Source organism: Eretmochelys imbricata, chromosome 21, assembly GCF_965152235.1.
Source record: "Eretmochelys imbricata isolate rEreImb1 chromosome 21, rEreImb1.hap1, whole genome shotgun sequence".
NCBI lineage: Eukaryota > Metazoa > Chordata > Testudines > Cheloniidae > Eretmochelys > Eretmochelys imbricata.
In genome coordinates, this window is record NC_135592.1 from 645221 (window position 1) to 658162 (window position 12942).

The following is a 12942-nucleotide window of genomic DNA, read 5'->3' on the forward strand; positions in this document are numbered from 1 at the left end:
TGCCATGTGAACGCCCATTCTCACTTTCTGGTGACATTGTAAATAAGAAGGGAGCACCATTATCTCCTGTAAATGTAAACAAACTTGTTTGTCTTGGCTGAACAAGAAGTAGGACTGAGTGGACTTGTAGGCTCTAAAGTTTTACATTGTTTTTGTTTTTGAGTACAGTTATGTAACAAAAAAATGTACATTTGTAAGTTTCACTTTCATAATAAAGAGATTTTACTACAGTGCTTGTGTGAGGTTTATTTATTATTTTTACAGTGCAAATATTTGTAATCAAAAATATAAAGTGAGCACTATACACTTTGTATTCTGTGTTGTAAGTGAAATCAATATATTTGAAAATGTAGAAAACATCCAAAAATATTTAAATAAATTGTTGTTTGATAGGTTAGACATTAGGAAAAATTTCCTGATAGTAAGGGTAGTTAAGCATTGGAACAAATTATATAGGGATGTTGTGGAATCTCAGTCATTGGTGGTTTTTTAAGAACAGGTTAGACAAACACCTGTCAGGGATGGTCTAGAAAATACTTAGTCCTGCCTCAATGTAGTGGACTGGACTAGATGACCTATGAAGGTCCCTTCCAGTCCTCCATTTCTGTGATTCGAAATAAGACTATAAAATCACTGTGACAGGCAATGGATTCTTCTAGATGTTTCTACACTGCACAGCTTGTGGAGCCCTGATCCTGACTGGGGCCTCAATAGAATAACAGGGTTGGAAGGGACCTCAGGAGGTCATCTAGTCCAACCCCCTGCTCAAAGCAGGGCCAATCCCCAACTAAATCATCCCAGCCAGGGCTTTGTCAAGCCTGATCTTAAAAACCTCAAAGGAAGGAGATTCCAACACCTCCCTAGGTAATGCATTCCCGTGCTTCACCACCCTTCTAGTGAAAAAGTTTTTCCTAATATCCAACCTAAACCTCCCCCACTGCAACTTGAGACCATTACTCCTCCTCCTGTCATCTGCTACCACTGAGAACAGTCTGGATCCATCCTCTTTGGAACCCCCTTTAAGGTAGTTGAAAGCAGCTATCAAATCCCCCCTCATTTTTCTCTTCCGCTGACTAAACAATCCCAGTTCCCTCAGCCCCTCCTCATAAGTCATGTGTTCCAGTCCCCTAATCATTTTTGTTGCCCTCCGCTGGACTCTTTCCAATTTTTTTCACATCCTTCTTGTAGTGTGGGACCCAAAACTGGACACAATACTCCAGATGAGGCCTCACCAATGTTGAATAGAGGGGAAAGATCACGTCCCTCAATCTGCTGGCAATGCCCCTATTTATACATCCCAAAATGCCATTGGCCTTCGTGGCAACAAGGGCACACTGTTGACTCATATCCAGCGTCTCATCCACTGTAACCCCTAGGTCCTTTTCTGCAGAACTGCTGTCTAGCCATTCGGTCCCTAGTCTGTAGCGGTGTATGGGATTCTTGCGTCCTAAGTGCAGGACTCTGCACTTGTCCTTGTTGAACCTCATCAGATTTCTTTTAGCCCAATCCTCTAATTTGTCTAGGTCCCTCTGTATCCTATCCCTACCCTCCAGGGTATCTACCTCTCCTCCCAGTTTAGTGATTATACTAATAATCTCTCAGGTTATCTAAAGTGGGTCTCCAGCTGTAAATACTAATACTAGTATTAGTCTAATTTTAAAATGCACAGATAAATACAGTAACACTGTTGGGGGGGGAGGGGAGAAGAGGAAGGTGGTAGTCCATTCAGGTTTTACATTACTGAAAAATACTCTGAGCAGAAGGGGAAGGAATTGAGGTATCAGCAACAATTGCACCTTGATTTCTCTTTTACAAACTTTTGACATTTGTTACAGCTTAAGCAGTTTTCCAGGGTTCTTCCTAAAGACAACCCCTTTCCATACGTAACGCTTCCCCCCTTTGTGCTCTGGTACCAATAAGAGGGAGAGACAGCAGAGACAAGTGTGAAGTGAGAGATGCACAGTAATTGCAAAATAATTGTAATTATTTTGTTACATTGTACAAATTACAATTGTACAATGTAACAAAATAAACCTTACATTTTTCATTAGAAAACAAATCACAGATTTTAAATATGCATTAAAAGGAGCAACAACTTTAAAGGTAATGTAATTAAAAATAAAGTCATACATCTCTTTTTCAAGCTCTGCATTCAGTACTGTAATCTGTTTTAAACAATTTTGTTCATTTTCAACTGCACCAGTTAACCGTACTTCCAAATCACGTACTTCTTTCTGCAGAAAAAAATGTCACAAGTGCTTATGCATTTATAATATATAGTTTCTGAATACTGCTGCAAAGAAACAGACAACCCAAAACTTCATAAACCAACCTATGGACAGCTGTTAGTCAGATTACATTTATATAGCATTGTATGGACTACTATGATATTAAATGTTTGCATTAAAATATTTCATATAGCTACACAAGACAAATCCTCTCCCTCGTGCATAGCCTGTGTAACTAGGCTGTAAGTGTTTTGTTTGAGTGCATAGATGGGCACATGCACTCCTCACAAATCCAATGGAAGTTTGGGAATACAAGGAATTCAGGATAGAGCCTTCAGTGAGGAATACATAAGATGTTACTAGGATGTATATGCAAGGGATGTGCTACAAAGAGGAGGGCAGAGCACACCCGCACATCCCTTCATTCCATCACCAATACAGAATCCCAGAGAAACAGGAATCCATAATAGTTGGAAAGGGCAGGTCATGGAATCCTTGTGGACAATACATGTCAAAGAAACACAGTTACTGTAGGGTAAGTAACCATTCTTTCTTCTCTGACAGACTGGCCACATGGATTCTCCTCTTGGTGACACACAAACAGCTACCCATTTGCTTGGTTGATGCTAGTGGGAGTCCTACTTAGATAACGTCAGGAATCTTCCAACTGTGTGGACTAACAAGCTCTGAACAACATCATACTGAAAACTGGTACTCCTTTCATAAATGAGCTGTTTGAAAGACTGTTCTGCCAAGGTCTTTGCAAAGTTGGACCTCTGCAAAGCTTACAAGCTGTTAAGGATCTGGGAAGGAGACTACGTTCCATACCAGGGCTGGCCATGTCAAGCATCTGATCATGCCGTTTTGCATTGTGCAACACTCCCGGCAACCTTCCAGCATTTCTTTAATGACATCTTCAGGGACAAGCTGGGCAATTTGTCATCATTTTTCTAGATGACATCCTCATTTTCTCTGAAAGTCAGTATCTTCATTTTCATCCCGTGTGCATTGTCTTGGAGAGACTCTGCCAGACCTCTACGCAAATCAAGAGCAACGTGAGTTTGATAAGGATACAATGGAATTGTTGGGATTTATTGTCTCACGCGAGGGACTCACCCTGGACCCCCATAAGGTGGCAACAGTATCTGAGTGGGCCACTTCCAAGGATGTATGCAATGACTCCTGGGGTTCACCAATCTCTTCAGGCAATTTATTAAAAGGATTCTCTAACATTGGTTGCGCTCATAACGGTGATCCTACGAACAGTGGCCTGGTTTGCCTCGTCCACAGAAGCTCAGTTGGCTTTTGATCAACTGAAATCGGCATTCACCTCAGCACTGATTCATGCAGATCCTACAAACCATTTATGATTGAGGCTGATGCCTCAAATTTTGCCACAGATGCAATACTATCTCAATACGTGGGCAGCTGCAACCAACTCCACCCCTGTACCTTTTATTCTCAGAAGCTAACCCTGGTGGGAAAAAAAATGATATTTGGGATAAGGGGCTATTGGTTATTAAGTCAGCTTTCAAGGAATGATGACACCTCTAGAAGTAGCCCAGTTCCTGCTCAAAGTCCTGACAGACCACAAGAACTTGGAATACCTATGGATTGCTAGACTTTTTAACCATTGCCAGATCCACTGATCTCTCTTCTTTTCTTACTTTGCCTCTGTTGTAAGTTATCACCTGGTGAGAAGAAATGGAAAGATAGATGCCCTCTCCCACAAAGACAAATATCTCAAAGCAGGCGATGAGTTCTCTGCCACCATGCTCAAGACGTCCAGCTTTGTCAACAAGATTACTGACAACTGTCTGATGTTCTCCAATGACATGTTCACAATCCAGATCCAACAGAGCCTGAACGATGTGGGTACCCAACCTGACTCAGAGTTCCGACTACAAAATGGCCTCCTCTACCACAAGAGTTGTATTTCTGTTTTGGAGGGATAAGTTAGGCTTCAGGTATTGAAACTATGTCACAATTTGCTGCCTGCAGGTCATTTTAGCCAATTCAAAGACCTGGGATCCAGTTTCAAGGAGCTTCTGCTAGCCAAGACAACAAGCTTTCATCAAGAATTATATAAGGTCCTGCGACCTCTGCACCCATACCAAAAACCCATGATCAAGACCCTTAGGTCTCCTCCAACCTCTGCCCACACCTCCAAGGCTTGGTCTATTGTATCAATGAACTTCACTGAAAACTGCCACACTCCCCAGGGACACCCAATAATCCCGGTTGTCACTGACCTCCTAACAAGAATAGAGCTCTTCATCCCGTTCTATACTGTTCCTACTGCATGGGAGATGTCTTGGCTCTTCATGGAAAACATCTTCTGCAACCACTGGTCACCAATGGGCATAATATCAGACCAGAGTCCCCAGTTCAGGTCCTGATTTTGTCAGGAATTTCTCAGACTCCTTGGCATCAAGTCTCTCACCTCGTCTACCTATCACCCAGACTAATGGGCAAATGGAAAGGGTCAATCAAATCTTGGAGCAGCATCTTCACTACTTCCTGAGTTACCACTAATGTTACTGGCTTCCCTTGCTGTGCTATGCCAAATTTGCATAACAAAGCATTATATTTCTTGATGCAAAATAGTCCATACTTCACAAATTAGGGCTTTCACCCTTGTTTCCATCCAAATTTACTTGTGAGTTCCCAGTACGGCAGCTGCTGCAGATTCAGCCTCCCACCTAACTTGCGGCTCAAAGAACACCTGCAATCTCCTAAAGAAGCCCCAGACCGAGATGGTCAAGCTGCTGCCAATCTGGACGTAGGGGGAGAAGGTTGGGCTCTCTGCCCAGAAACTTAAATTGAGCTGATCTACCAAACTAGACTACCTATATCTGAGTCTTTCAAGATTACAGAACCGATGAACCCAGTGACCTTCAGGTTACAGCTGCCCAAGACCCTGAAGATCCACTCATCCTTGACATCTCACTTTTAAAGCCTTACAGCAGGAACCCATACCCAAACCACTCTAATCTGCCACCCATAACAGTCTGCAGACGAGAGGAGTATTTTGACCATTGAATCCTCAACTCTCAGCAAGTTAAGGAAAGGCTCCAGTACCTGGTGGACTGGAAGGTTACAGGCTGGACAAGCAGTCTTGGTAATTGGCAGAGAACACCCAAACCCCAGACTTATGAGAGTTTCATCGGAAGTACCCAGAAAAAAACAGGCCCCAAGGAGGCGCCCTTGAGGCAGGGTCACTGTCAGGAATCAGGGTCTGCAGCAGAACCAGTCTGTGGTCAACCTAACAAGCACAGCTGGCCTGTACTAGGCTGCCTGACTGGGACAGCAGACACTGTCTGAGCTGTAGAGGAATGAGTTCTAATGAGACTAGGTGCATTTAACCTGGTTGAATCATAACATGTCCCTATGCAGCTGGAGACCCACTTTAGACAATCTGAGAGATTAGAGAGTTTGCCCCTTTACTCTATCAGCAAAGGCCACAAATAATCTGTGTTTCTCTGAATGATTCTGCCAATGTAAAAAGACAGGGCTGTTACCGCATCAAGTGTGCAAAGTTTAACTTCATCTGCATTGAGTGAGACTCGTGGAAGAAAAATGAAAGTCAGATAAATTGGTTCCTCTGGAATTCTGAATCAACTCTAGGCAGGAACTTTGGACAAGACCTGAGAGTACCCATGTCTGTATGAAATACTGTAGAAGGGGATGTGCCCCGAGGGCCTGAATCTCCCCTATCTTTTGATGTGATGTAATGTAATGACTACTAAAAAGGCAATCTTCACGGATAGGTGGTATAGGGAACAGGTTGCTAAGGGAAGACAGGGAGGTCTCCCCCCGCCCCCCATCAGCCCTGTTAATAACATATTGAAGTCCTGACATGGAGTTTTCTACTCACTGCTAAGGCACCTCCTTGTGGCTTATCTGGGGATTAGCTATCAACCAGTCTGACACCACCTCCTTCAGTTGCTTGCCCCATGGTCAGTCTTGCTCTCTCTCGCTGGACTCAATTGCTCCTTCTTCACGACTCAGGGTGCACCCTCTTTATGACTTGGCCCTCCAGCTATAGTTTTCCTCTGTCAGGGTATCAAAGTCCCTCTGGACTAACTGTCTGAATCAGTCTTCAGCACATTCTGGGCAGTGGAGCCACCGCCCCAGTAGCTAGTAGGGGAACATGGGTCAGCCCACTACTCCACGTTCCAGTCCAGGGGCCTTATGTCTAGCAACCATGGTCTATGCAATCTGTCCTGGCACTGAATAGGACCATCCCCTCAGATGGCAGATCTTCAATGGTTGCTTGGACCTCTTTGGGTATAAACAACGCCTGCACCCAAGATTCTCAGCACATTGCGATAGCCATGGTTGTGGACTGGGTGGCCATATCCAAATCATCTGCCTTTCTCTCACTTCATCCTTCAGTTCCCCACTGTAGTCCTGTAGTAACTTGGAAAGGAATTGGGGTCAAATTTTCCCACACCAAGAAGCTGTACTTCATGAATAACACCTGGTAATTTGCCACAAGGAACTGCAAGAAAGCCAAAGAGTATGCCTTCCAACTGAAAAGTTTCTTTGGATTCTTGTCCTTTGGCAGACCTTATTTTCTCTTGTAAACACCAGAAAGAGTGACCTTCGGATAGTGTGTGCACAGAACTGCTTGAGCCCCTTCACTGGTACTCAACCTACTATGAAGTAAGAGGAAGTGAGGCTCATTTATTTCAAAGCGCTTTGCAGAATATAAACTATCATTAATAGGTAAGGCAATTATTGTGGACAGTACATAACTCAAGATGTCAAATAGTTTATGGATATGCTTTTGGATTACATTTGTTTTGACAGCCCAGATATATGCAACTTCAGACAAGAGTTCCTGGAATACCCAAAAGTCATCCACTGTTGGCACCAGGGCCAGATTGATAGCCTCATCAGGTGAGGAAGACAATTCCCTGGGCATTGAGGGAAACTGCAGCGTCTCCCTAGCCTGCCCTGTTGGCTCTCCCTCCTGCTCTTTCAGTTCCAGTGAGGAAGCCCTCGCTATCATTGACAAACAGATAGCAAGATCTCCTCCTCATGGCGGCTTTTACCACAGGGAGTGACTCCAGGCCCCAATATGGGCAATACAGCCATGGTGGCATCTCATATTGATACTGTCTAGGTTGTGGGTGGTCCATTCATTACCATCTTGCAGAGGGCCAGATACTGATTGTCCTTTGGATATCTCCTAGGGTATCATTCCACCTTCTCTGAGGAGGACTTGCTGTAGAAGCCAGGAGAGAAAAAGGAGAAAACCTTCTTCAGGAATGGCGGTGCCATCAGGTGTGGGTCCAGCAAGGATGGTGCTGGTACCAAGATTGGTGCTTGAGTCAATGTTGGGAGGCACAGTGAAAGTGAAACCATCAAACCTTGGTGCCTGAAATGATTTCTTAGTCAGTGTCATGGTCGGGGCTTGAAGGTATCTTGGTGCCAAAATAGATATAGGGGCCAAAGTCTCTCTGGCTTTCTTTGATATTGGTGCCCTGCCACTGTCTCTGGAACTGGAATGCCTCAGTAGTAGGTCTTTGAACTTAGAGTCCTCCTTCCAGGGAACCCATGATGTTCACTGATGCAAATGCAGCTTCAAGCGCTCTGTGCTGGATTCAAAGTGTCCTGGGTCTCTCTCTTCCAGTGTCAGTGCCAAGGAGGTCAGCACTGATGTTCCTCTTCGAGTGCTTGTTCATGTCGGTTCCAAACAGGTGTGTGCACGTGCACAGTAGCCAGAAGATTTTTCCCTTAGCAGCTGCCGTAGGGTCAGCCTGGGCGCCCCCGGAGTTACACCTTCATGGCGCCCAATATAGAGCGCTGTTGACCTGCCACCCCCTCCTTCTCACCGCCAGTGATGGTAGCTGGAACTTCCCTGGCTCTTGCTCCAGCAAATGGCTTAGCAGCTCGACTCTCGTTGTATTCTTCTTGTTTAATCAGCTTAGTTTGTTACCTAGTTAATTAGTTAATTAGTCGTAAGTTCCGTTACGGGGTTTTTCCCCCCAGGCTTCCCCCCATTTCTTGCCACACCGGGACATGCCGTGATTCCCGGGTTTCAAGACCTGCAAGGACTACGCAAAATGCATGCCAGGGAGCAAAGTCAGTCCCCAGACTCCCGACACTTCAAGGTGCAGCGTTGCCTCGGTCCTCGTATTCCGAGGCTTCCAAGTTGGAGTCGGACTCGAACCGCTCCGACTATAGTGGGAGCAGAAAGTCATCCTCCAGGCACCATAGGAGGTCCCGACAGTGGGCCTCTCAATGGCAAAACCCAGCTCGGTTGCCCTTCTGGACTCCATGGGCTTTCCTACAAGCCCAGGGTTGGAGCCAAGGCTCTCGCTCAGGTGCTGCTTCAGTCGTGTCTGCTACCTTTGTCCCACCACGTCCAGTGTCTGAGCAACTACCTCTGGCATCTATGCCAGCATCTGAATCAACATTGCCGACGTCGGCACCAACATTGGCAGCCCCTTCGGCAGTGCCCTGGGCTCCAGAGGTGCCAGTGCTCAGGTCACGACGCCAACAGCGGCCTTGGCACTGACTGCGGCACTGGCTACAGCACCAGCCCCTACTAAGGCACCAATGCCGTCATCGACACTGCCTGCACCGATGTTGACAACCACCATGGTACAGACACACTACTTGACAGTGCCTCCTGCACTAACCGGGGTGGGGGTGGGAGGGCGATGTCAACGCTGGTGCTCTTCTCGGCACCAAGACCAGACCAGACAATGTCCCCACTGGCTCACAAGATCCCTCGGGCAGGGATGGAAGGGAACACCACCTCCCTTAGTGACTTCCTCCTCATCTTCCCCAGAAGAAGCACTCACAGATGTTACCATCACCTCAGCCCTGGAAGACTCCAGGATGTTGCAGCAATTGCTCTGCCGGGTCCCACAGGGTCTGGGCATTAAGGTGAAAGAAGTTACAGATGATGCAGACTCTATGGCAGACATCCTGCCCCCTTCAGGCCCTTCCCATATCGCCTTACCGCTAATTAAGACCCGACATGAACAACACATCTCAAAGAGCAACAGTTATGAGAAGGTGAGTAACTGTTCTTTTGCAGTACTGGAGTACCCATCGGTGCCAGTGTCAACTTTCTTCCAACTCTTCTCCCTGCTGGAATCAGAAGTGTGCCGGGTTGCCAGGGCACTTGCAGAGGAGAGCCTCCTTAGTGCCTAACAGGACATATCTTCTCCTGGATTTTTAAATGTAATATATGTAATGTAAAAACTCATAAAAACATTAAAATGGTGATACTGGGTCAGACCAATGGTCTATCTAGCCCAGTATCCCGTCTTCCGACATTGGCCAGTGCCAGATGCTTCAGAAGAAATTAACAAAGCAGGGTAATTATGGAATAATCCATTCCATCATCCAGTCCCAGCTTCTAGCAGTCAGAGAAAGATTTAGCAACACCTGGAACATGGCATTGCATCTCTGACCATTTTGGCTGATAGCCACTGATGGACCTATCCTCCATGAACTTATCTAATTCTTTTTTTAACCTGATTATACTTTTGACCTTCACAAAATCCACTAGCAATGAGTTCCAGAGGTTGACTGCATTGTGTCAAGAAATACTTCCTTATTTTTATTTTAAACCTGTTATTAATTTCATTGCATGCACAATAATTTCTGCAAGTCACTAATCAGGATATTCGAGCGCATTATATCAATAAGATATTTCTGAGAAAAAAGTCACCCTTTCTACAGACCTCTCTGATTTGAAGACTATCCTTCATCTCTTTTTCTCTCTTTTGTAATTTCACAATAGTGATCTCAAGATGTTTCTTTTCAGATAAAAGTCCTTGAACTTGTTCCTGTTTAAGAACATTGAGCTCAAAATTTACAAAATTAGGGCTTGGACATATAAAGAATAAGCTTAATTGGCTAAATTCAGCCCTGGCAACATGGGCATATTTTTAAATATAATTTCTAATTACACAACCAAATGTAGGACCATAAGTAACAGTGTGTAATAAATACATATACATTGCAACCAAGTTAGACTGCATTAATGATTTGGGGAATTTGTCGATGTAGATTTATTAATTCTAGTTGATATTATAAAGTTGTTCTTATGAAACTGTTGTATCATGGAATGTGGATGTGGCATCCACCATTTTCTGGCAGACCAGGAGCAATAGTCATTCATTAAACCTAAAACTGTTGCCTATTAAGGTGGAAACACCTTGGGCCAACAGGTTGGCAGAGGCTGGGAAAAGCTAGTCCCTACATCTCCTCTCGAGAGAGGGGGAGTGGAAAATCCCCAGTAGCAAAGGAACCAGGTATTGTTGGTGGCCCGTATAACATGAGTGACAGGCTCACTGAGACAAACAGGAAACTTTGACAGCAATGAGGAAGAAATTGACTTGCCTTCACCGGGGGAGGGGAGGGAGGAGCTGGGAGGGTCCAGTTTAACTGTGGAACCAGCCAAGATCAGAGAAAGTTAGCTGACCTAGAAAGGCTCTGTAGTGACAGAAGGATCCCAGACACCCCAGAGGACTCTGCCCAAGCCCAAAAAACTCTTCAAAGTGGTAACAAAATTGAGGCAAGGAAAACACAAATACATGTGTTTATTATTTCATCTAAATCTGCCTCTCTCTCATATGCTGTTACGTAAAGAGTAAGTGTTGTAGAATCCTGTAAAAACTCTGTTTGATGGCTTTCACTATCACATGGCCCTGAAGGGTTAAACACAGAAGGCTAACACATTCAATAGGATTCTAGGAAACAAACAAGAGCTGCTCGGGAGGCTTGCAGGAGATGGCACTAGTTTCAGGAGATATGCATTTGGACCATAGCATCCCCACTGCCAAGAGTTGTCAGACACAAGATCTGCACTTGGAGTGTATGCCTAAAGGCCCAAAGCCAGGGACAATGCTAACCACCACCCAGCCCCAGCAAGCTAAGGGCACGTGGGGTTCAGTATTTACATCCCCTCACTGCAGTGTGTCAAGTGCCTAGCACGGGAAGCTTAACCAGATCTGTAACAGGGAGTCAGTGCTGCCCGAATCTAGGATTCACAGGGCCTGGAGTTGGCCCTAGGGTGACCAGGTAGCAAGTGTGACAAATCAGGGCACTCTGAGAGGGCTTGGTGTGTGTGTGTGCATATAAAAGACAAAACTCCTAATATTGGGACGGTCCTGATAATATTGGGAAGCCTCGTCACCCTAGTTGGCCCCTCGGCCTGTTCTAAGGGGAAGAACGCTCCCCACCTGATCGAATGATGTGGGATACAACTCCAGTGAGGGAACTGTGGCAACTAGGGCCCTGAATCCTTTCTATAGCTTCAGACCCTTGAAGGTTTTGTCTATAAAGGGGCACTTGCACTGCCCCAACAGGCACTGCTATCTATAGTTTGCCAACCTCTGCAAGCTGGGCGTGTGCATCACTATAAATGGGAATCTTATTTACTGGCGATTCTCAAAGAAAAGCATCTTCCCTTGGGTGGCGGTGGGGGAAATCTATAAACAAAAAAATCTATAACTTTTGAAATAGCTAGTTCAAGAGGTAACAAATAAAATGAAATTTTAAGTACAATTAACAAGAAAAACCACATGGTCTAACCTTAAACTCTAAGTGGTCAGAGTCCCTAATTTCTCTCTCTTTTATTAATATCGTTTTTTCTGATTGTTCACACACTAACTGCTGCTCCAAATCTTTTTGAAGTTTTACTGACCTCTCCTAAACAGTAAAGGAAAACGTTTTAACATGTATCTTACAGTAAGCTGAGGAGATTTATTAAATATATGGGTTATTTTCAGTCATATTTTTATACAACAAAGAATACATACTACTCCCTCTCCCCCATCCTGCCCCATTCAATGTCAATGCTAGACGTGCCTCCCATCCCATGCCTGGGTAAACCCCACAGATGACGGAACGCAAAGGGGACCATGAAATCCACTATGAACCATACTATGCCAATCTAATAAAAGTGAAGAGTACTCAGATAATACAGTCATAGGCACCAGTATAAGACTCTACTGGATTTAAGGAATTCATACTGGCAGTGTCACAGGGTGACTGGCCCCTTGTAAGAGGGGATGGGGCCAGGTCCACCAATGCCCTAATTAATTAGCTCTTTCCCAGCCTGAGGGGATGATAATAAGAGAATTGGCTGACACTTAATGGACACATGGGCCTTAGAAAAGAGCTGAGGGCTGGCTGGCAAGGCAAGAGGCCAGGTACTCCAGGGGAACCAACCTGGGGAACAGTGTTCTGTACCAGAGAGACTCAAAAGTAGCCCAGAAAGCAGCAGAGAAGAGTGTTCAGAAAATACGCTGAAGAGAAGCCCATGAAGGGCAGAAAACAACATTTTTGTTTGTATGGACTTTTAGTAGGACTTTTGCTACCCCAGAAGGTGTTGTTTGTGACTTGATCAGAGGGCCAAGCCACATCTCCAGCACCAACTTGTGTATGTAGAGTTTAAAGAGGCTCTGAAGAAGAGTGAAACGGAGGCAAAGTACTACAGAGCTACCCCGGGCAGGCAAGGGGTGCTGCCAAACAGACACACTCTGTTAGAGGGTCAGCACTAATTCCTGAAGGTACTTCCCTAAAGGGAAATACCTAGTATGTGTCATTCCCGTCCATGATGATTCACTGGGGAGAAGATTGATAGAACTGCAATTCCTTGTTATGCCTGACATACAGGAAAAAATAATGCCTCGTAGGGAGAAAATGCAATTCCATTGAAGTATTTCCAATGGGAATTTCA

The 12942-nt window shown here is 45.0% G+C and overlaps 1 protein-coding gene across 1 annotated transcript in view; it reads right to left on the reverse strand.

The window, feature by feature from the left end:
- SYCP1 (synaptonemal complex protein 1) overlaps nt 1-12942 on the reverse strand; it is a 67561-nt gene that overhangs the window by 34567 nt on the left and 20052 nt on the right. Inside the window, exons 15-17 of the mRNA XM_077839332.1 lie at nt 11793-11909; nt 9938-10042; nt 2131-2234 (exon numbers count right to left, since the gene is read on the reverse strand). Coding sequence (XP_077695458.1) covers nt 2131-2234; nt 9938-10042; nt 11793-11909 — 326 coding nt within the window. The remainder of the gene's footprint in view (nt 1-2130; nt 2235-9937; nt 10043-11792; nt 11910-12942) is intronic.